The 21,354-nt window shown below is 56.0% G+C and overlaps 1 protein-coding gene and 1 non-coding gene across 3 annotated transcripts in view; one reads left to right on the forward strand and one right to left on the reverse strand.

Moving 5' to 3' along the window:
- Positions 1-312: 312 nt before the first annotated feature.
- Positions 313-21,354, reverse strand: part of VAV2 (vav guanine nucleotide exchange factor 2) — a 159,459-nt gene continuing 138,417 nt past the window's right edge. The window contains exons 15-28 of one of the 2 annotated variants that reach the window (XM_055320331.1): positions 20,955-21,064; positions 20,325-20,426; positions 19,875-19,963; positions 17,351-17,367; positions 16,552-16,573; positions 15,598-15,725; positions 14,314-14,388; positions 12,840-12,892; positions 11,509-11,625; positions 9,507-9,594; positions 8,564-8,687; positions 7,663-7,749; positions 6,575-6,729; positions 313-2,290 (exon numbers count right to left, since the gene is read on the reverse strand). In XM_055320331.1, the coding sequence (XP_055176306.1) occupies positions 2,243-2,290; positions 6,575-6,729; positions 7,663-7,749; positions 8,564-8,687; positions 9,507-9,594; positions 11,509-11,625; positions 12,840-12,892; positions 14,314-14,388; positions 15,598-15,725; positions 16,552-16,573; positions 17,351-17,367; positions 19,875-19,963; positions 20,325-20,426; positions 20,955-21,064 (1,215 nt within the window). In that variant the 3' untranslated portion in view covers positions 313-2,242. The remainder of the gene's footprint in view (positions 2,291-6,574; positions 6,730-7,662; positions 7,750-8,563; positions 8,688-9,506; positions 9,595-11,508; positions 11,626-12,839; positions 12,893-14,313; positions 14,389-15,597; positions 15,726-16,551; positions 16,574-17,350; positions 17,368-19,874; positions 19,964-20,324; positions 20,427-20,954; positions 21,065-21,354) is intronic. The other variant, XM_055320321.1, reaches the window with a different exon arrangement.
- On the forward strand, positions 4,311-4,417 carry LOC129518162 (U6 spliceosomal RNA). Its single transcript, XR_008666130.1, has one exon. It is a non-coding gene; the product is annotated as a U6 spliceosomal RNA (small nuclear RNA).

Raw genomic sequence — 21,354 nt, forward strand, 5'->3', positions numbered from 1 at the left:
ACTCCCTGCTCCCTGGCATGAAAGGCCAGCCACTCCTGCAGAAAAGAACTTAGGTTTATTTGCAATAGAAACTATGGTCTGAAAAAAACCTCTTGGCAAATGTACAGTTTGTATTCCATTTGGGGTCGTCACCAGCTGTGGGACCCCCAGATCCCTGACCCGCATGCATCGGGCTCCTAAGTGTTCACAGCTAATCTCAGGCCCCAGTCCAAAGCCCCTCCAGAAGGCCTCCCAACTCCTGCCAAAGCCACCCACTGCCCAGCCTGCCCCTGGCCCACCTCCCCTCCTGCCTCATGCAGTGCAAAACCAAACCAAACCAAACCAAACATATGTTTCAAAACAAACAAAAACAAAACAAAAACATTCACAAAAACCAGGGTTCTGACTTCTGGCTTCCTCAGTATCCTTCTCTGTCGTGATGACTTGTTTCACGATGACCTCAAATATACATCATTTTCTTGCTAATATAAAATATCTTCCTTACTATTCACAGATATATAATGGGAGCTTTGGATGAAATAATTACAAACTATTTTCTTCCCTTAAAATACAAACAAGCCAAACCAAAAATAAAACAACAAAAGCAAAAACCTTTTTGACGAAAGTAAACACGAAAGGGGCTGGCTGGTTCTCCCCCCACCCCGGGCTCATGGCTGGGCCGGCCGAGCCGAGGATTGTACGCAAAGTGCTGGGTGCCCCTTAATGATGGGGACTCGGGACTGCTCTCTCCAAGACCAGCTCTTTGCTTTCCTCCCCTTTGCCCCTCTGCCCCCACACAGGATCCTGCTCACCCTAACTTCTCAAGCTTCTGCAGGCTGCCTTCTCTCTTCTCTTCCCCTTGCTGCTGACTATCCCTGACCCCTCCTTGGCCTCCTCCCCATTTCCAGGACACTGGGCATGTAAGCTGAGCCTGGAGGCCACAAGGCTGACTTCAGAGGAACTCCCCGGTGCAGAGTGCGACCAGCACCCACCTTAGCAGGGGCTAGCCTTCCCCACCCCTGGCCTTGCCTGGTCCCCTCCTCCTACACAGGGCAGGGCAGCTGACCAAGGGACAGACAGGGGACACATGTACCCTGGGTTTCTCCAGGAGCTTTGGCACGGAGCTCTCAGGGAGACAGCATCACTAGGTCTCATGCAACATCCAGGCAGAGTAGAAGGGTACAGACAAGGCAGCCAGAGCTCAAAGGCCAGGAGGAGTCAGGAGGGGGGAGTATAGGGGGTGAGGCCACCCTCCAAGAGCACTTATTTTGAGCTGGCCATGGGCCCAGTTCACAGGCCACAGGAGGAAGACTTGCAGAGGGGTAGAACTAACATCCTGTGCCAAAGCTGGGGAGACCCTCAGAAACCACCTGCTGGTGGGGGGGGGGCTGGGGGACTCCTCGCAGAGAGGAATGTGAGCAGCAGGGACTGAGCGAGGGGAAAACTCTGTTTTCTTCTCACCCATATCAGGGTTTACAAAAGGTGTATCCACCTGGCAGCAGGACAGGACAGACACACTCCTGGGATTCAGGGCAAAGAACAGTACCAATGACTGTGGGGTAGGGTGGGCAACTTCATCGTTCACTAAGGCTCCCTCCTGACAGAGGGACCTGCCCTGGGTGGGCTCTGCACAGCCCTAGTGCACAGGGCCATGAGGAGGCCAAGGGGGCTGCACAGACTCCTTTCCCATGCTCTCTTCTCCCACACCTGAGCACAGCTGGGGCTGAGAGAGGCTGCAGCAAACGGCCTGGCTCTGGTCCCTTCCGACTCTCTAGGCCCGAAGCTTCCCCCTGGGAGCAGCAGGAAGGCGGCAGGCTGAGCGGTAGGGCTGAGCAGAAGGGGCTGGGGGAGGGTCCCTTCTGCTGTCCCAGGTTTCCCTAGGACAGCACCTGCTGTTCCAACCTAGGCTCCTGGATGCTGTCTCAATGGGACGGAGCAAGATGAGCTCTAGCCTCAGCTGTCACCAGAGCCTGGCTCAGAACACCACGGGTGCTGCCTCTCCTCGGCGCTCTGGTGGTGGCAGCCATGGCATAGCTGGCCCAGCTCGCCTCTATGTACAAGTAGCGTACCCAGGGCAGGTCACTGGGGGCAGACTGACGGTGGGCCGGTTCGCATTTAGGATTTTGAACACCCTCCCCATCCCTATGGGCTGTTGAAGACTGAAGGTTGGCGGGCACGTCCCTTCTGCGTCACAGGGCTAGGGACAGATTTCAGAGCTGGACTCTCCCGAGAAAATCCACGAGTCCTGTCCACGTTGTCACTGTCACTGGATGCCCTCCTCCTCTACATATGTTGAAGGAAACCAGCCGATCTGCAAAAGATGGCAGGATTACATGAGAGTGCATGTGCACATGTCTGTACCTGTGCCGGGGTAAAGGCCAGCAGGGGCTCCCGGAAATGGGGGGGGTCCTTCAAAAGCCTGGAGTTCTAAGCCCGGCTTGCTCCAAGGGGTGCTCTGGCAAAGGCCAAGAGGCTGGGGTAGCTGTGGCCCAGGGCAGGTACAGCTCCACATGACTTGCTCTCCATCTACCTGCCAGCCAGAAAAAAATTAAATCCTCCCTGAGGAAAAGAACATCATCCCCAGCCTCAATGGTGTTTTATACACAAGCTCGTTATTCAGTTGGACCCCATGACAAAATGCAGGTAACAGACACCAATCTGCAGGTCATCCAGGATGGAAATGTAAATAACTCTAACATCTTTGTTTCAGAAAACTGATGATAAAGGCATAAGAATGTACCAATGAACTGCAACCAGAAATCAAATAGAAATCCTAGAAATAGAAAATATGCTTGAAATTAAGACTCTAATAGAATTTAGCAAAAAATTAGACAAAGCGGAAGAGAAGACGGTGAACTGGAGGATGTGCCAGGGAAAAGTAGCTAGATGGGAAATGCGGGAACAGGTGAAAACACGGACAACGAGGTAAATTACATTTGCACTGTGATAGAAAGACCTGACACCCAAGTGAATACAGCCCCAGGAGGAGAGAACAGAAAACAGAGCAGGTTCACTGTTTGAAGAAAGGTCCTACACCAATGAAAGATATCAAGCTGCAGATTTTATTTTATTTTTTATTTTTTTAAAGATTTTATTTATTTATTCATGAGAGACACACACACACACACAGAGAGAGAGAGAGAGAGAGAGAGAGAGAGGCAGAGACACAGGCAGAGGGAGAAGCAGGCTCCATGTAGGGAGCCCGACGTGGGACTGGATCCCGTGTCTCCAGGATCATGCCCTGGGCGGAAGGCAGGGGCTCAACCGCTGAGCCACCCAAGGATCCCCAAGCTGTAGATTTTTTAAAAAGTCTACAGGAACGCCTGGGTGGTTCAGTGGTTGAGTGTCTGCCTTCGGGTCAGGGTGTGATCCCGGGGTCCTGGGATCGAGTCCTACATTGAGCTCCCTGTATGGAGCCTGCTTCTCTCTCTATGTCTGCCTCTCTGTCTCTCATGAATAAATAAACAAAATCTTTTTTTAAAAAAAGTCTACAAATCTCAAGCAGAGTGAATACAGAAAAAAAAGCACTTGGGCACATTATAGTAAAACTAATGAAAATCAGACTTTTCTCCTTTTTTTTGTTTTTAATATATAACCTACTGGGGAGTAATGGAAACATTTCTTGCAGAGGAGCAGTGTTAAGTAGTTGGCTGGTTCCTGGGGCACCTGGGTGGCTCAGATGGTTACGTGTCCAGCTCTTGATTTCAGCTCAGGTCATGATCTCAGGGCCGTGGGATCCAGCCCTGAGTCAGGCTCTGCACTAGGTGTGGAGCCTGCTTGAGATTCTCTCTCTCCTTCTCCATCTGCCTCCCACCCCCCCTTGAAAAAAAGAAGTTGGCTGGCTCTTCACAGAAATTATGGAACCAGGGACAATGGAATGACATCACCAAAGTGCCCAAATAAAACACCTGCTAGCCTCAAATTAATCCCCTGAAGAATACTATTTGAAAATGAGCTCAATACAATTTCCCACAAAAAGGAAACCGGTCCCACTGGAGGGATCACTGACCCCCAAGGGGTTGACCAAGAGAAGGCTGTCCCTTACAGTAGAATGCCCCCTAATAAGTTTTAAAGAAATAATGGCTGGAAAATCACTGTTTTTCAACCACGATATGAATAATTGATGAGAAAATTCACCAATGATAATGATAAAAATAAGAGGTGAAATTTGATGTGGAATAGGATACTTAATAATTTTAAAGTATTACCCTGGAGGTTACTAATTAATTACAGTAACTTCACAGTGGAGAAACTCAGCAGCTATCACCTTAACCAAATGATCAAAATTAATGGCACAATAATGGGACAAGTGGACCTCATACACGTCTGGAGTGCTTGCTTTGGCAGCATGTATACTAAAATTGGAACAATACAGAGAAGATTAGCATGGCCCCTGCCCAAGGATGACACATCTGGATAAAACACTACAGGACTGAAAAGGATACAATAGCTGCATTATGAAAATATATAACCTCAACCTAATCACGAAGAAATAGCAAACCTAAATTGAAGGAAAGTCTACAAAAATAACCGGCCCGTACTCTTCAAAAATGCCAGTCGTTAAGACTGAGAAAGGCTGAGGATTGTTCTAGAAGAGAGTTGAGGGTCATAGCAAGTAAATGCAATTGGTTTAGGTAGACAAGCCATGGTTGGGACAACTAGTGACATCTGAATATGGACCAGGGAGGAGATAATCATATTCTATCAAAGAGGAATGTCTTTGATCATAAGACATTGAGGTAATTAGGGGCTTAGAGAGGAAAGCATAGGATCTCTGTGATTTACATTGAAGGGTTAAGAGAAAAATAAGCAGAGAGGGAAAGAGAACACAAATGATAAAGCAAACGTGCAAACCACTCTTACTTGGTAAATCTGGGCATGTGAGAGCTTTTTGTGCCATAGCAACTTTCCTCTAGGTTTGAAATTGTGTCACTATACAAATGTTTTATAATGAAAACATTTTAAAAAAAAGTGAAATAAAGAGATGTTCAGATCCAACAAAGACTGAGAATTTATTAGTAGCAGACTCACACTAAAAAACATACCCAGAAGAGGGAATTTCAGGCAGCAGGAACATGGTTTTGGGTGGAAATAAAACAAAGCAAGAAGGAATGGGGAGCCCTGGGGAAGGTAAATAGGTGGTAACTCTAAATAAACACTAACTGTTTCAAACAAAAATAATGTCTTACAGGGCTGAAAGATATGTAGAGTTAAAATATGTGATGACACCTACAAAAAAGTTGGGAGAAACCTGAACACAGTCAAAAGTTGTGAGGTCTTTGCATTATCTGGGTAGTAGAAGTACTCATTTAAAATGGGCTCTCAGAAGTCAGAGTGCACGCTGTAATCCCTAAGGTTAATTACCTAAATAATAGGAAAATAATGTGTAACTCACAGACACACCAAGGAGGCAGGAAGTAAAATAGGAAAAAAAAAATCAACAACTGATTAATTCAAAAGTAGGCAAGAAGAGAGGAAAAAGAAGAAATGGATGTGACAACTAGAAAATATACAGAAACATGATGGATTTAAATCCAAGTAGCTCAGTAATTACATTAAACATAAATGGGCTACCTACATTTATTAAAAGGCAGAAAAAAAATAAAAAATTAAAAAAATAAAAGGCAGAGACTGTTAGATTAGCTCTAAAAAATCTGTGTAAGATAAGGAATATCTAGTGATGCTCTAAACTAGTAGTTCTGTATCACCCAGGACACTGGCTTATTCAGGACCTTTGTGAGTAGGGTGAGGAGGGCTCAGGTAGGTAGGTCCTCACTGAATTACAGCCCCAGGTACCTGCAGCGCTGGCTCCCCAAGGGCCACTCTGACAGCTAGAGGTTCAGCCCTCCAAGTCAGCTGCCTAGGACTCAGGGGCCTCACACTTCTGAACGGCTGTGGGGAGGGAAATGGGTCTGACCTGAGGCCTCTGAGGAGGCCTAGATGGAGGCAGACCAGCTCCCGCCCCCTAGGAACAGAACAGTAGGCAGTGGGAATCAAGGCAGGCCAACCCTCCACAGCCCAGGTACCTGCCCGCAGGCAGCAGCAGCCCCATGGATAGCTGGACGCTTCCAAGTCAGCCCTATGTAGGGCTCCAGTACCCTGCTGGGTGAGTGCTGACAGAACCGGGTCAAAACCAAGAGGTCCAGATGGGGGACAGGGATAAGGGGCCATAGAGTGTTGCAGGGTCACAGGGTGCACAGGGAAGACAGAGTCCTCCAGGAAGGGCATGAAGGGGCAGGGCGGGACCTGGTGTGCCCCTTCCAATCTCCCCAGGGTGTGCGTGAGGCCAGTGAGGACTCCTGGGCCCTGCTCTCAACCTGAAGTTTCCTCTGCCTGCAGAAAGGGCTTGGGGACGTGCAAAGAACATGAAGAGTGTGTGTAAAGCACATCCCCCTGCAGTGGCCACAGAGGACCACAGAACAGGACTGAGCACTGAACAGGATGCAGGGTCGGGCGGGCCTGGATCCAGCTCCAACCTGGGCAGCTCGGATCTGTGACTCAGAGGGCATTGTCACAGTGCTGGGCCAGGCCACGCTAAGGTGCCAGTGTGCCTGGACCTGGCCAGGTTGAGTCATGCTGCATCTGCCCCACTTACCCGTCCATTGGCCTCGCCTTTCCACCAGCCCTGGTCCCCTCCAATGCGGCTATAGATCTTCACCACATCGCCTTCCCGCAGCGAGAGCTCCCGCATGTCCCGGGCAGCAAAGTTGTACCTGGCCACGGCTGTGCCAATGACACGGGGAGTGAACACTGTTGGGAGGGATGGGCAGGGTCACCTGGCTGGCAGCGGGGCCAAGCCTGGTCCCCCTGGTGCCTGGTCCTACCCAGAGAGGAGACTGGTCCAGCACAAAGGCTCTGAGGGCACAGACTACTCTCCAATTCTGCCCAGACCTATAAGCAATGGCCTCTCCGGGCCTCCCCCGAAGGCACTCAGAGCAGCCAATAGCCACAGTGGGAGCTGTCCCGGCCCACGAGTGTGATCATGGGATCAGAGCAGATGCTGATGTTCTGACCACTGCAACCCCCACAGGGCCTCCCCCTGCACACCTGGCCAGCGGTTCAGCGGAGTAACCATTGCCCAGCTCCCAACCTGCACTCTGATGGAGCACCTGGAACCAGACCCCAGGGTCCCGGGGCCCCTTTTCCAGATTCCCAATACAAACTGGACACCTGACTGGACCCACTCAGCTGGGGACCCAGGAGTCCCATTGAGCAGGGGACAATGACCGTGATAGTGGGGAGGGGACACACACAGCAGCTGGGGAGGGGCTCTGATTCTGGCAGCAGAGGGCCAAGCAGTCGGGGCCAAGTGGCACCCTGTCCCCCTACCTCCAGGGCCCACCCGGTCTGCTCCCACCTTCACCCTGAGGCTGACCGCCCAGCTGTTTGCCGCTACCAGAGGCAGAGCTCTCAGCAAGCAAGGAGGGACGGTGGCTGGCAGGCCAGGGAGCGGCCGTCGGGGTGTGCGTGTCTGATAGGCACCAGCAGTGAGGGGGGAGCACCAGGCCCGCCGGCATCTTCAGCCCTGCCCTGGCGGCAGCACCCCTCCCTCCCTGGCCCCAGCCCCTCCCCCCTTGCCCCACGCCGGGCTGGGGGTAGGGGGCAGCTTTGAGCAGGGGCTGTGGGTGGGTGGGTGGGCGGGCGGCAGGCCAGGCCCCCCCATGCCCCGAGCGCTGGCGGTACCTGACCAGAAGGGAGCGGAGGAGCCCTGAGAAGCAAAGCTGAGGCCCTGAGGACTGAGAAAAGAAAAGTTGTAGGAAGCGCAGGAAGCTGCAAAGAGGCGAGAAAGAACGTGAAAGCGGGCCACGGGCAGATGCCTCCCCAGGCAGGTGCGTCCCCTGGAGTGGCAGGCAGAGTGCAGGGCAGGGCATGGGGCCAGGGCCCAGCCTCTGAGCTGCCCCTCCACCACCTCGCTGGGCCTGTCCCCTGCAGAATATGGGACCCCCTCCTCCCAGTGGCAGGCTGGCCCTGGGGCTTCTGAAACCATTCCTGCAGGAGCCAGGCTCTCCCCCAACACACGCTAGGTGCTCGCTGAGGGCCCCTCGTTCCTCTCCTGATCTGCTCTCCTCAGGGGGACCCTGGCTGAGGGCCCCCCCACTGAAGGTCCATTTCCTCTCCTGACCTGCTCTCCCTGGGGGGACCCTCGCTGAAGGCCCCCCGTTCCTCTCCTGACCTGCTCTCCCTGGGGGGACCCGCCATCCCACAGGGCCCGCAGCCCAGGGGATGTGGGGTGACACAGTGGACAGTCCTGGGCTGCACTTCAAACACTCTGGGCTCGCCCTGCCTCTAACTGCAGTGGGCCTGGAGTGAGGCACCCCCCTGTCCTGGGCTGGGGGACAGGGAGGGATCGAGGGACAGATGGGACCCCACGCTGACCTCTGGGCAAAGGTGCCAAGACACTGAGCTGTCACATAGACCAACCAGGACCCCCGGCTCAGGAGTGTGCTTGTGAAGGGCTGTGGGGCCCTGAGCCACGGCCCCTGGGGGTGAGCTTTGGTCCCTCAGAGAGCCTTCCTCAGGGATAGGCAGGCAGTGAAAGCCAGGGCTGTGGGAAACGGGCAGAAGGGACCCGTCCGGGTGTTACCTGGGGACCGGCTGGAGGCCCTGGGGGCTGCACGCTCCCTGGACTTGTAGGGGTACTTGAGCGTGGTGTCCAGCTGCTTGAAGCTCTCCTTGAGTGAGTGGCACTGATAATACTCCACCAGCTCCTGCAGGACACCTATGCTCACTGCTGCGGTCACCGCCCCCAGGCAGTCCTCCCAGGTGCCCTGGCCTCCCTCTCCCTCCTCAGTTTCACTTGGGACTCATCTCCTTGATCCCCAGAGAGGAGAGGCTCTCCATGCTGATGGAGAAGCTCATCATGTTGCAAAGTAGGCCAATGTATGCTGTGGCCAACGGTTTCATTTGAAAACCGTCACATAAACCATACCTGAGCTATTCTTGGAGGTCGAGAGGACTCACCCTGGAACGTTAACACTGGGGCTTGGGGGGAGGGCAGGGGGGGGCTGTGGATACTTTCTACTTTGTGCTTTTTGGGCCACAGTGGGCTAAGGGCTCAGGTGCTTGGGTCACGTCCTTTTGGTACACGGAACACTTGTAAGTCAGAAAAGACAATAGGTCTAATTTGAAAATCGCGTTAGAAGGCCTGTGCCTTTACCTGCACTCCGGCCGGGGAGGGGACAGCGGGAAGAGGCTGGGCGGCAGGGCCGGGCCCTGGGAGGAGCCTCGCTGGCTGCAGTGGTGCAGGCCGGGCAGGTGGGCCCCCCCACCCCCGCTGTCCTCCATGGGGAGCCCTCTGGGGGCTGAGGTCCCAACGTGGGGGCTGTCACGAGGTGCCTGCCACGCCCACCTCCCTGGATCTCCTCCCCAGCCACGCAGAAGCCCTGCCGGCCTCTTGGCCCTCTCGGAGCGTGGCCTTCGGGGAGTGGGGTGCCGGAGCTGCTTCTCCTTGGTATGGCGTCGGTGGGACCCCAGGGCCCTTTTCTGATGCCTCGGAACCAGGACACAGAAGCCGCAGGATCACATACCAAGAGGCTTTCAAATTTCTTCGCTTCTGTGATGTGGATCCAGCTGTCTTTCTCCACCACCTTGATGTGCTTCACCTCGTCGTTGAACCTGGGCAAAGTGTGCGGGCCTGGGAGGTCACTCTTGGGCCACGTGGCCTCTCTGGCCTTGGGGTCCAGGCTTATAACCTGTCTGCTGGAGCTAAGACCGCTGCCCTCGCCCTCTTACCCCAGCCTGAGCCTCTCTCTTGCTGCCTGCCACCTGTCAGTCCAACGTTGTTTTTTTGAAGCCCAAACTCTGGGGTCAGCCTGTAGGACCCCAGGCCCCAAAGCCCACAGCTCCATCCAGCCCTCAGAGACCTCCTGTCCCGGGATTCTGCTCATCCTCTTCTCTGCACTGGAGGACACCTTCCTCCTCCTCCCCGTTTCCCACCACCTGCTGAGACCTCCACAGCTTGGTTTGTAAGTCAAGGGTCTGGCCCCGGCCCAAGGCCCCAGGGAAACAGCCTCAGCTGGCTCCAACACGGTCCCCTAATACTCTCCTCCACACCGTCCACTCCGGCTGATGGGCATCCCCCAGACTGGCCATGCACAAGCCTGTCAGGGCTGCCCCTCTGCCATCCTCACCTCCTGGGCTTGCGTCCTCGGGGCTCAGTTCAAATATGACCTCACTGGAGAGCCTCCCCACACCCCCTCCTCCCCACATTCCACTCCAGCCCTCTGCCGGCTGGTACCAAAGCCAAAGACATCACAGGACAAGGAAGCACATCAGCCTGTTACAACTGTTACAACTATAGATATGAAAGTCCTCAGCAAATCACCAGCCAACCCAATCTCTCCTCACGTGTCTGCCTGTATAAATCAAACATTTACACCACACCAAATGCAACGTTCCAGGAATGCAAGGCTAGTTTAACAACTGGATATCTGTTATGGAACAAATAGCTGGCAATTAATCAAATGCTGGCCAGCCAGCGTCCTCTCCTGGGGGGGTCCTTTGTAGACCAGCTGCTGTTTCTCTGGGATTTAAGGTCAGCCAGACGCAGAGGTGGGGGGGATATTCACCCCACACCAAGCCCCCTGGGCCAGTCTCAGCCCCACTGAGGAGCCCTGCAGGCCAGGCACACAGAAGGTGCTGCATGAATTCCCATCAGGAGAATGACATCTCTGCCACTCACTGCTCACTGCTGGCCTGCTGCCTCCACCGCTGACCAGCCACGCGGCCCACCCTCCACATCCTCCCAGCACCTGACCAAGACTGTCAGAGCCCACTGTGCTGTCAATGCTTACAACACTCCCCCTGCCCACAGCAGGTATGTGGTAGGTAACCTCTGCTGGGGAACAGGCCCTGCATACCCAGCCCCTGGGCCATGTCCAGCTACTGCACTGGACACTGGTCACTTCCCATGTTGTTCTCAGCTCTCAGTACTTTAGGGCCAGAGGGCTGGTTTCAGGCTTTAAGCATTTGTGGGGCCCCCTGGAGACCCCGCAGGTAGACTCCACTATTTGCCAGCCTATGGGCTGTCAGGAACTGACCCAGGATGTCTAGTGGGCATCCTATGCCAATGGTGACCAAGAACCATCAGGGGTGGTAGCGGATGTACAAGGGGGCTTCTTCTGGGCAGGAGGACACCCAGACCAAAGGCCCCTGACTGAAGCCACAAACCCATAGTAGAGTAACCTTCCCATTTACTCCAATGCCCACCAGCGGGGCTGCTGGGAAGTCCCCAACCTCTTCTAGCAGCCCTGCCCCACTCTGGCACCTGCGCTTGTGTGATCCCCTGAACCGGGAAAACAGGGGACCAACCCTACCTGGTGGCTTTGGGCAGAGCATGCACACATGTCCCCGGCTGGCCAGGCCAGGCAGACCCACTGACACCCTTACATCTCAGAAGTGTCCTGCTCTGGGCAATAATGTTCATGGGCACCCCTGAGCCAACAAGCACAGGATTCTAGGAGGATGTGGGCTCGTGGTTCAGAGTGGCCCTGGGGGAGAGGTCACCCTGACCCTGTCACCACCACGTACTTGATGCTTATGGCAAAGCGCTCTGCCTCGGCCGGCCGCTCCCTGATTAGGTAGGTCCCGCTGGCATGTGATTTGAGCAGGTTGTCTGTCTGCTGCCTCTCCATGTTGCCTGCAAACCTAGCAGGTGGGAGGAAGCAGGAGGTTAACACTGGTGCCACCTCCCCTCCCCAGGACACCCGGGCCTCTGTGACAGCGCTGACCCGCGCAGTGAGCGTCTGGGGAGGAGCATGTGGGCAGGGGAACGTCATGGGGAGGAATAAGGACCCTGGGTCTCAGCCCGGCTCCAACGTGTTTTCTACAGAACCCGGCCTCCAGGAGGTGCTCAGCGTCACATAAGCATTAAGGCAAATTTCTAAGTTTTCACTGTTGAAGAGCACATAAGAGATAAAAACTCTCATGCAGAGTTTTTACTTCTGCTGTGACACATGGGAGCCTGCTGCCATCTCTGTTAACGGGTTTTGGACAGACAGAAAGATGCCCCTTCACCGAAGGGGAGCCCAACCCGAGACAGCCAGGTGAGCCCCACCACCACCCACCAAACAGATCTGGCCTCGCCCCATCAGACCAACTGGGGACTTTCACAAACAACATGCAACTGAGACAGAATCTACACCAGGAGACAGAAGCTGTCACTCCATCAAATGCAAATCACAGGCCAGGCCTGGACCTGTGAGCCTGAGCACAAGTGCGGGGTGAAGGGTACAGGCAGATGGATCCAGGGCATCTCTGACCTGGAGGGAGAGACCCGGCCCAGGGTGGCCGGGACACCGGGGGGCCAGGGGTGAGCCCCCAGCTGAACACCTTGAGGCCAGATGTGCCTGGGGCAGGGGTTTACGGCACTTAAGCTGCCCATTGCTCTGTGGCCACCACCAGGGCATGGAACATGGGAGCTACAACCACCAAGGCCGGTCCTTCTTCAAGGCAGCCGGGTGATAGGCAGGCAGGGCCATAAAAGCTGGGCCCCCCAGCTGACCCATATCTGTGACTCATTCCTCGAATGTCTACCTACAGGCTCTCATTAATCCCAACAGTGCCTCGGTCCTCATTGAGCCACTCCATGAGTAGACTTGCGATTGCAAATTTGGCCTCAAATATACCACTTTTCATACATTTTATACGATGAGGCTTGTGTAAAAAGAGCGCACCTGATGGCCTGTTTTCGTTCATCATGGGGAAAACCTGCCTTGGGGTAGAGAAGACTCCCCCAGGATCTCAGGGACATACGGCCAGCCACAGCCCAGCCACCCTGGAGACAAGCAAGAGGTAGCCTGGGGACCCCCAACCCAGCCTGCTCACGGGCTTGCAGGGCCCCCCACTACTGACCCACTCACCAGGGGTACGCTGTGTAGTCGGTCTCCCGGGACGGCGGCCGGCTGATGGGCGGCTGGCAGGAGAGAATGTTCAGGTTAACATCCCCCTGAGGGTTGCCTCAAGTGGGGCCAGAGGGGGCCTGTGATCAGCGTCCTGACCCTCGGGCCCAGCACCGGCTACCACCACTTGGCCCTGGGGCCACTGGACTGAGGTCCCTGAGGGCAGCAGCTGGGACCCACCATCTCTGAGTAGATGCTCAGTGGGTTTCACAGGATATGTAGCAGGCACAGGGACATAACCCCGGGGAGGGGGTGTCCAAAGGCCTCAGGGATTTCTCTGCAGTGACAAGAGCACATCCTACAGCTAGAGTTCTTTGCTACAGATGGTTCCTGGCCTCCAGGGCGGGCATCGTTTGCAGGCAGTGGCCTGTCCTCCAGGTGGCGGGCCACACGCTGGCCGAGCAGCCCTGGGGACTCCATGCCGCACCCTATCCAGAGCCCCCACCCTGACCTCTCCGCCCTGTGCCACAGGCCGGCCACATAGACTACCTATCCATCCCCTCCCACCCCATTCACGACATAGATGGGGAAACAAGCCCAAGACAGGGAGGTGACCTGCCCCAGGCCACCTCCTCTGCTGGCTGATCCACCTGACGCTGGCAGGTGGGGCCAGAGGCCAGGCAGGGCCTGCAGGGTGGACCATGGCTCTTGCTGCGTACTGGACTCACCTCCTGCTCCCTCTGGAGAAATTTCCCTCTGGCACTTTTAAATGCCTTTTTTTTTTTTAAAGATTTTATTTATTCATTCATAGAGACAGAGAGACAGACAGAGAGAGAGAGAGAGAGAGAGAGGCAGAGACACAGGCAGAGGGAGAAGCAGGCTCCAAGCAGGGAGCCCGACGTGGGACTCGATCCAGGGTCTTCAGGATCATGCCCTGGACTGCAGGCGGCGCTAAACCGCTGTGCCACCAGGGCTGCCTAAATGCCTTTTTAGGGTGTGGGTGGAGGTAATTCAATTATTCATGGCTGACTGCTTGATGCCTTTTGTAACAGAGGAAGATTTGCTCCATCCTAGTCCTACTCCGATGAAAGGGCTTTTTTCTAAATTCCTGACGTCTAGCTCTGAATTCTTGTTAGGGAGAAGTTCTCTCCTCTCTGGGGCTGTATAATAGCCCCAGAAGACCTTACAGAGTCCCTAAAGTTTGGAGTCTTCTGTCCATTATGATTGCTGCAGGAATGCCCATTTTTGTGTTTCTAAAACCAGGGGAAATGCAGCACCCATACAGCTGAGCCCTTCAAACAGGAGGGCACCTCCTGCCCCCCTATCTGCTCTCTGGGCACAGCCTCAGCTCCAGGGCCAGCTCACCACAGCCACTCAGCAAGGACATCCTGAACAAGCCCAGACACCCACCCGCCCCCTAAGGGAGGAGACAGCCCTCAGAATCCCCAGCCTCCCCAGCCACTGTGTTCCAGAAGCTTCTGTGGAAAGTGCTCACCCTTCCATCCACAGGGCAGGGCTTCACTGACGAGCTAGGAAAGTAGCCTGACTTCCTGGTTTGCACCAGACGACCCTGGAAGGAGACAGATGATGGGGGCCCGGCCTGGCCCGTGGGAGTGGGCACGGCGGGCACTTCCATGAGGGTCAGCTTATTCTAAGGATGGAGTGAGACCAGGTCCTACAAGCAGCGTGTGTTGGCACCACTCCCTGCTATAGCCTCAGCTGACCATGACCGCTGGGTAGGAAGGGGGAGGCATCCCTACTTTGCAGGTGAGAACACCGAGGCCCAGAGAAGCAGCTTCAGGTCGTGCTCAGAGCTGGGGTTAGAGCCCCATGGCCAGCTACTCGCCTGGCCTCTTATCAACAAGGCACTTCTCAAATGGAAGAGGCACGTGGACCAGGGGGATCTGATCGAGGGAACGTGGACAGCCAGGGAGGGTCTGCAGGGGCTGGGCTTTGCTCTCCCTCTCCCCCCACGAAGTCCTCCTGGCAGCTGCTCGGCCTCCCCCTTTCATGCCAGCAAAGCCTCCCTTTGGGGCCACTGGGGACCCACGGCTCTGGTGACACCTGGGGTGGGGATCCGGGCAGCTGGGGTCAGAGCAGGACAGAGACTTTATGCTGCAGACACCCCTCTGCACCTTCTGAATCTCTGGTTATGTGAAGGCGGGGTCTAACACCATAAACCCACAAATACACACGCGGTGATAAGCACCATCACAAAACAACAGTGACGGCAGTAACAGTAACGGGAAGGTTAACAAACATTCGCCCTAAGCAGGTCAAGGCCACCCCTGTTGGTCTCAGGTGCCCAGGAGGCAGGTGGGTGCCGAAGGGCTCCACCTCTGTGAACCTGTTAACAGAACCATCAGTTTCAGGCCTCAGAACTGTAAACCATCACAGGACACTATGTCCACGCCTGCCTCCACTCCACCAGATGGCACCTCTTGGGGGCAGGTGGGGGAGGGTCTTGGACATGGTACCCCCCACACCAGCCCCCCCGAGGGGCCCAGCATGATGCCTGATGACCTCATAACAGTGCTGGCCCGAACGGGGGCAGGGTAGGCAGGAGGGTGTGCACAGCATGGCTGCGGCAGAGCCAGGGGGTGGGGGTACAGGATGCACCAAGGTAGGACAATTCTTCCCATGAAAGCAAACAGCCCGAGGAACACAGGGTGAGGATCCCCAGAATTCCTGCTTCAAGGGAGCTCAGGTCTTGCTGACAGGTGCTTCCCCCGCCCCCCCAGACCACCCCTGCCTGGGGGATATCGACCCCAGGACCCACCTCCCACCACTGAGACTCAGGGTCGCCTCTCAGCAGCTCGATCACATCACCCGTCTGGAAGGTCAGCACGGGCTTCCCGGGGGGAGCAGGGTTACCATGGTAATTCTGCACAGCCACCATCTTGGGACCTGGGGGGACAGGGCAGGAGGGGGCCCCTCAGTCAGTGGCTTGGTGCTGGCCAGTGGCCTGCCCACCACTGACCTCGGCACCTCACGTCCCTGCTAAATGTTGTGGGTAAACCATGGGACCGACGGGTTCAGGGGCTGGTGACAACAGCGGCCGCTGATTTTAGTGGCATTTCACATGTTTTCCTCCAGATGCCCTTCTGATCTGGACTGAGTGTTAGCCTTGTGGGGCAGGACACGGGGACCCCCCCACAAGGCAGAGTCTGGGGTCAGGGGCAAGCAAGGCCCAGGGACTTGCTAAGGCCACACACAGCTGCTTGAGGTGGCCCAAGGGCTGAAACGGGGGTCCTGGTGGGTGCCCCAGGCATCTGCAGGCTGCCCCTGGACTGAGCCCTGCTCTGACCCATGTAGGCCCCTGTCTACCAGGCCCGGCCCTGACACAGGTGCCCCCGGCAGCAGCATGGCTCTGGTTTGCTTCTTCACCATCAGGCCACGGTGGCCCAGCATGACTCACACTGCACGGCTGGTGACGTCTTCCACCCCCAACAGTTAGAAGCCATATCCCTGTCACACAGCACAGAGCAGGGGGACTGAGGACATGGGAAGAACGGCAAAGTGGCCACAGTGGCTCTCTGAGGCCCATCCTGTGGGGGCTCTGGCTGCAGCCCCCTCCCCCAGGAAGGGCCCCTGACCCTCTGCATGCTGGGCCCACACACGCCTTGGGAGCCTGGAGCCCAGAAGGCTGGGCGCGGCTGGGCAGTCAGGGTGGTTCCCAGAGTGACTGCGGACACGGACAGCAGCTGAGGGGGCCCAAGTCCCACACACTCACCCGGTCCTGCTCCAGAGGCATCCTGTGAGGGCAAGGACAGGCCAGTGATCAGGGAGAGCTGCCCAGGCATCAACACGCCCTGCCCCCCGGCCCCCTCCAGGAGAGAAGGGTCCAGGCAGGTAGTAGGGAGAGGAGAGTGACACATCCGAGTCCCATGGGCAGTTGTGACACTGCCTCACTGTGACATCCCCCCACGCACTATTACCTACACGCTCTGCCTTTGTGCCACTCCGTAGCCCCAGGACATCCGCCCCTTACCATTAACTCCCACCTCCTCCAGGAAGCCTGCCCTGACCACACCAGCCCTGGGGCCTCTCTGCTCTGAGCCTGGGGCTTGTCACCACTGTCTGGGACATGTCCTACCGCATGCAACTAAATGCTATGTCTTTCCTCCTCCGTGAGGGCGTGTTTGTACCACACACAAGGCCTTGTAAGCACCCTGTAAGTGCTGGACCCCACAGCTGGGGCGAGGCATGATGTCCACACTCCTTAAGTGGGTTCAGGGACACCTTCCCTAAATTAGCCAGAGAGCTCTAAGCTACATCAGGCTGGGGGGGGGGGGCAGGTGGGTGGGTATGCACATCACAGAGCAGGGCACCCACAAGCCACCAGTCAGACAGAACAGGTGGGCAGCCAGGCTAAGGTAACAGGTGGTGGGGCCTCCAGCCAGCTCTCCGTGGGGACCCACTTCCAAGGAGGCCCCTGGTGACCGACAGCCGCCCCAGCAGTGGTCAGATCAGGAACAACAGGGCTGCGTAGGGCACAGCATGGAGGGAAGGGGACAGTTAGGGGGACTCACCAGGTCTGCAGGAGAACCTGAAAAGGAAGCACGTGAGGTGTTAGCAGACAAGCCACCAGCACCAAAGGCCTGTGGCTTCCACCCACCCAAGCACAGCTGGTGACTACGAGTCTCTCAGGTACTTCTGCTGGCAAATTCTGAGCTCTGGCTTTCAGGTGTCCATGGGAAACACAGACTGGCAGGCATGTTTCCTGTGTGGGCCAACCCTGATCCAATGGTGGCAGCTGCCTAAAATCCCTGGGCACAGCGTGGGCTCAAACGGCAAAGCCTCCATGATTGATTAGAGATGCCTGCCATGGGCAGGCGACAGGAGGTGTCAGGATGCACGCTCGCTCATGGACACGGGGCACCTCGGCTCATCAGATGTCCCGAAGATTCTGCTTGCCTCAGGGTGCCCCAGGGGAAGGAAGCAGTGCCAGGCTGGGCCCCAGCCATCTGACAAGCAGGGCTGCCACCCCACCACCAGATAAAGCAAGGACCACGGTGGCTAACAAGCATGGCTAATGTGACCTTAATGCCATCTGACACTCATGGTTGCAGGATGCTTTGGGCAGACAAGTCCCAACAGCCCCTACAGAACAGAGACTACCAGCCTGGTGGAACTTGGGTGGGAGGAACAGCGATGCCTGGGGCCCACACGTGAGACACAGCGAGGCTTCCCAGGGGAGGGGCTCTCCGGGGTAGGCAGCGCTGTCCTGGGACACACCTGCCCTGCTGCAGGCCACGGGCACAGCCCGAGCTGGAGCTGATGAAGGAGCACTGCCCAGAGCCCAAGCACAGCATGAAAGGCAGGAGTGCGGGACCAGCCCGGAACTCTCCAGAATAAAACCAGGTGCCTGGTGCGAGCCTATAATGACATGGGGCAGATGCCCATGATAACTCTGGCTTGCAACAGATACGAAACCACCCATCTGGTGAGACCCTAACTACAGGCACCATGAAAAGCACACAAACCTAAGAGACAGGGCAGCAGGGGGAGGGGTGTGTGTGTTGGGGGAGGGAATGCAACCGTGGTTGTGTCTGGGGGGAATCACAAGTTGATGATCTGCTCCTTTACCTTTCTTTATACATTTTGCAAATTCTCTATGGGAAATGAGTACTTAATACTCATAACACTAAAAACCCAGAAAGATTAATTCTAAAATAGAATACTTGAAATGTATCAAAACACCACCTTTGGTTATTTTTTGATAAGTTCAGGGGAGATATTTATTTTCTTCTTTATTTCTTTGCTTTGCTTTTCTCTTTTCTTTTTTTCCTCCCCAAGTTTTTGGTAAATAATCATATTTCTTTTAGAATCAGAAAAAAATAAAAGCCCAAAGATATGACCTGTCCCGTCGCCTGTGTGAGGGGACGCGGCCACCAGAGGGCGGTATCGATGGGCGAAGCTGAAAAGGCACTTTTGGGCCGGTGGGCTTCCAGCCCAGGGGAGGCTGGTGGGGCAGAGGGGGCTGCATCTGGCCTGTGGCCGGACAAGGGGGTCCTCCCAGGTCACAGCAAATAAAGAACAGACAAGATCTATTCTGGGTGGTGGTGTCTCAAAGTGACAAGCAGGCCTGATAGATTTTTCCATCTATGTGGAGTGAGTTAACCCTGTCTCTGAGTGCGGCTTCCTCGAGTGTGGACACAGTGCAACAGACCATCTCAGGGGGGTGTGGGAGGATCTGGGGCGCCCACCTGAAGTGTGGGGAGCAGAGAAGGCACTCCTGGTCCCAGGCTCATGCTGCAGAATGAAGCGTGGCACCTGTTCCCACCCAATCCAGGGCTTAGCCCGCCCTGCCTGTGGCAGGTCCAGAACCTTCAGAACTGCCTCGGGCTTTCTGGCTGCCTGTCCAGCTGCTGCAGGCTGGGTGCTCACCCAGATGTATCTCCCAGAGGATCCTTGGCAGCCCATATGTCAGCCGGGCAGACTCAGGTCCTCCCACTGAGCCTCAGCTTCTACCCTGACAAACGGGCATGAGGAGCATGGGAGCCCCATAGGTGCCGTGAGTGTGTGTATGCACGTATGCACACAAACCGCCTGCTAACATGGCTGTAGCTGTGGCTAAAGAAGGTGCAGGAGAACCAGGGGTAAGGGACAGTCACAACTGGCATTTCTGTGATGGGAAACCTCCATGCAACTGTCAAGAAGTTCTGTGCTCACTTTGGGGTAGAGGTTCTGCAAGTTTAAAAGCAGAATGGGGTGGGGGGGGATGCAGAGGCAGAGAGAAGCGCTGGAGCACACCAGTGAGCAGGAAGGGCTTTGGCAGGGAAGGCGCCCACCAGCTGGTCTCTTGGGGCTTGTGTGACCCAGGGCAGGTGTCTCTCTTCTCTGAGCTCTGGTTTTCTCATCTGGCCCCTGTCCCAGTGGGGTCTCAGTGGTAGGAAGGGCGGATGTGTGAAGGTAGCCGGGCCAGGAGGAAGTACTGGGGCAGCTGTGAGCCATGGGACCCTTAGCTCAGAGCACGTCATGGGGCCCCGAGGATTAGCCCTGGAGGTCTGTGTCCTGTGGGCAGGGCAGGGCAGGGCAGGGGTCGATACTCACTGATCTTACAGGGAGGCGTCACTTCCAAACACTCCTTGTGCGCCCCGACACCACACTTGGTGCACAGGTACCCCTGGTAGAAGGTGCCCCTGCATAGGGGGAGGGGAGGGGGACAGTGAGGAAGGCACCGTGCCAAGGGCAAGACCCGCCCTGCCATGTGTCCCATACACCCAGCCCTCAAAACCCTGGGCCTCTAGGACCCCCTGCCACCCCACTAGCAGGTCCGAGGCACCCACAGGAACGATCACCCTCACTCTCGGCTAGATTTGAACACCCATGGACCCAGATGGTCTGACACTGAAGGGACACTCCCCAGTCCCTCTGGGCCCAGCACAGTGCCAGCCTGGGTGGGGGTGGGGTCAGGGTCAGGGCGAGGGGGACATGGGGCAGATGTAGCATCAGGCTCCCCTGAGGGTAGGTGGGTAGGGGCAGGGGCAGGGGCCTCCTCACCTGAGGAACATCCTGCAGGCTTTGCAGTTGGTGGTTTTGTCAAATGTGTACATCTGGAAACTGTGGTGGTTGGCGTTGGCTTTGTCTGGCTTGATGTTTGACCTGTCGGAAAGACGCCCAGACTCCATGAGCTGCCCTGAAGCAGGGTCTGTCTGGGGGCCAGCCAGGCTGCGGAGCAGGCCGGGCAGGTCAGGAGGCTGGGACTCACAGCCTGTATCTGCCCTGAGGCCCTGAGTGGGGGCTTTACAGGTGGGCCCTGCCAGCACGAGAGCTTGCTGGTAGGATGGTAAGGGGCAATGTCTTTTTTTTTTTAAGATTTTATTTATTTATTCATGAGAGATACACAGAGGCAGAGAGAGAAGCAGGCTCCCTGAGGGGAGTCCGATGCAGGAATCGATCCCAGGACACCGGGATCACGCCGGGGCAGATGCTCAACCGCTGACAAGGGTTTGTAGGCAGGTGTAGGATTTGTCACAACACAGGCAGTGTGCCCTTAGGGGTTTCACCCCATGCAAGCATGAGACTGAATATCTCAACAGACAGTGCACTGTCTTAGTCTCTGGGTTTTTGAAATCGCCCCTGGCTGAGGGGCTCCTATGGCCTCCACGCTGCTGCCAGCCCCAAACTCACATGGCCATCTCAAACTGCTCCATCCACTTCCGCTTCATGTCTTCTGTCTTGCAGAAAAACTGGAAACCCTGCTTTCCTTGAAGATGAATTAAATAGAAACCGTAGGACCACTGTGGGAGGAGAAGGGGACAGGCTTACAGCTGGCCTGGCCTCAGGCACAAGGACCACGTGTGCAGGTGTAAAGGACTTGCTCATCTGCGCCTGTGTGCACATATGTATGTGTGTGTGCACCCCTCTAACATGTCCCAGGCACCTCTCCACCCACGCCTAGCTGTGCCCTCAACTGAACTCTCTGCAGGCTCAGCCAGGGCTGGTTCTAATGCTTGAGCTGGGTCCCCAGGGACCCAGAACTGGCCAGGGTCCCTCCAGGACATAGGCTACCCACTTTCAGTTCCTGAAC

The sequence above is a fragment of the Nyctereutes procyonoides genome, unplaced genomic scaffold (genome assembly GCF_905146905.1).
Source record: "Nyctereutes procyonoides isolate TBG_1078 unplaced genomic scaffold, NYPRO_anot_genome, whole genome shotgun sequence".
In the NCBI taxonomy this organism is placed as follows: domain Eukaryota; kingdom Metazoa; phylum Chordata; class Mammalia; order Carnivora; family Canidae; genus Nyctereutes; species Nyctereutes procyonoides.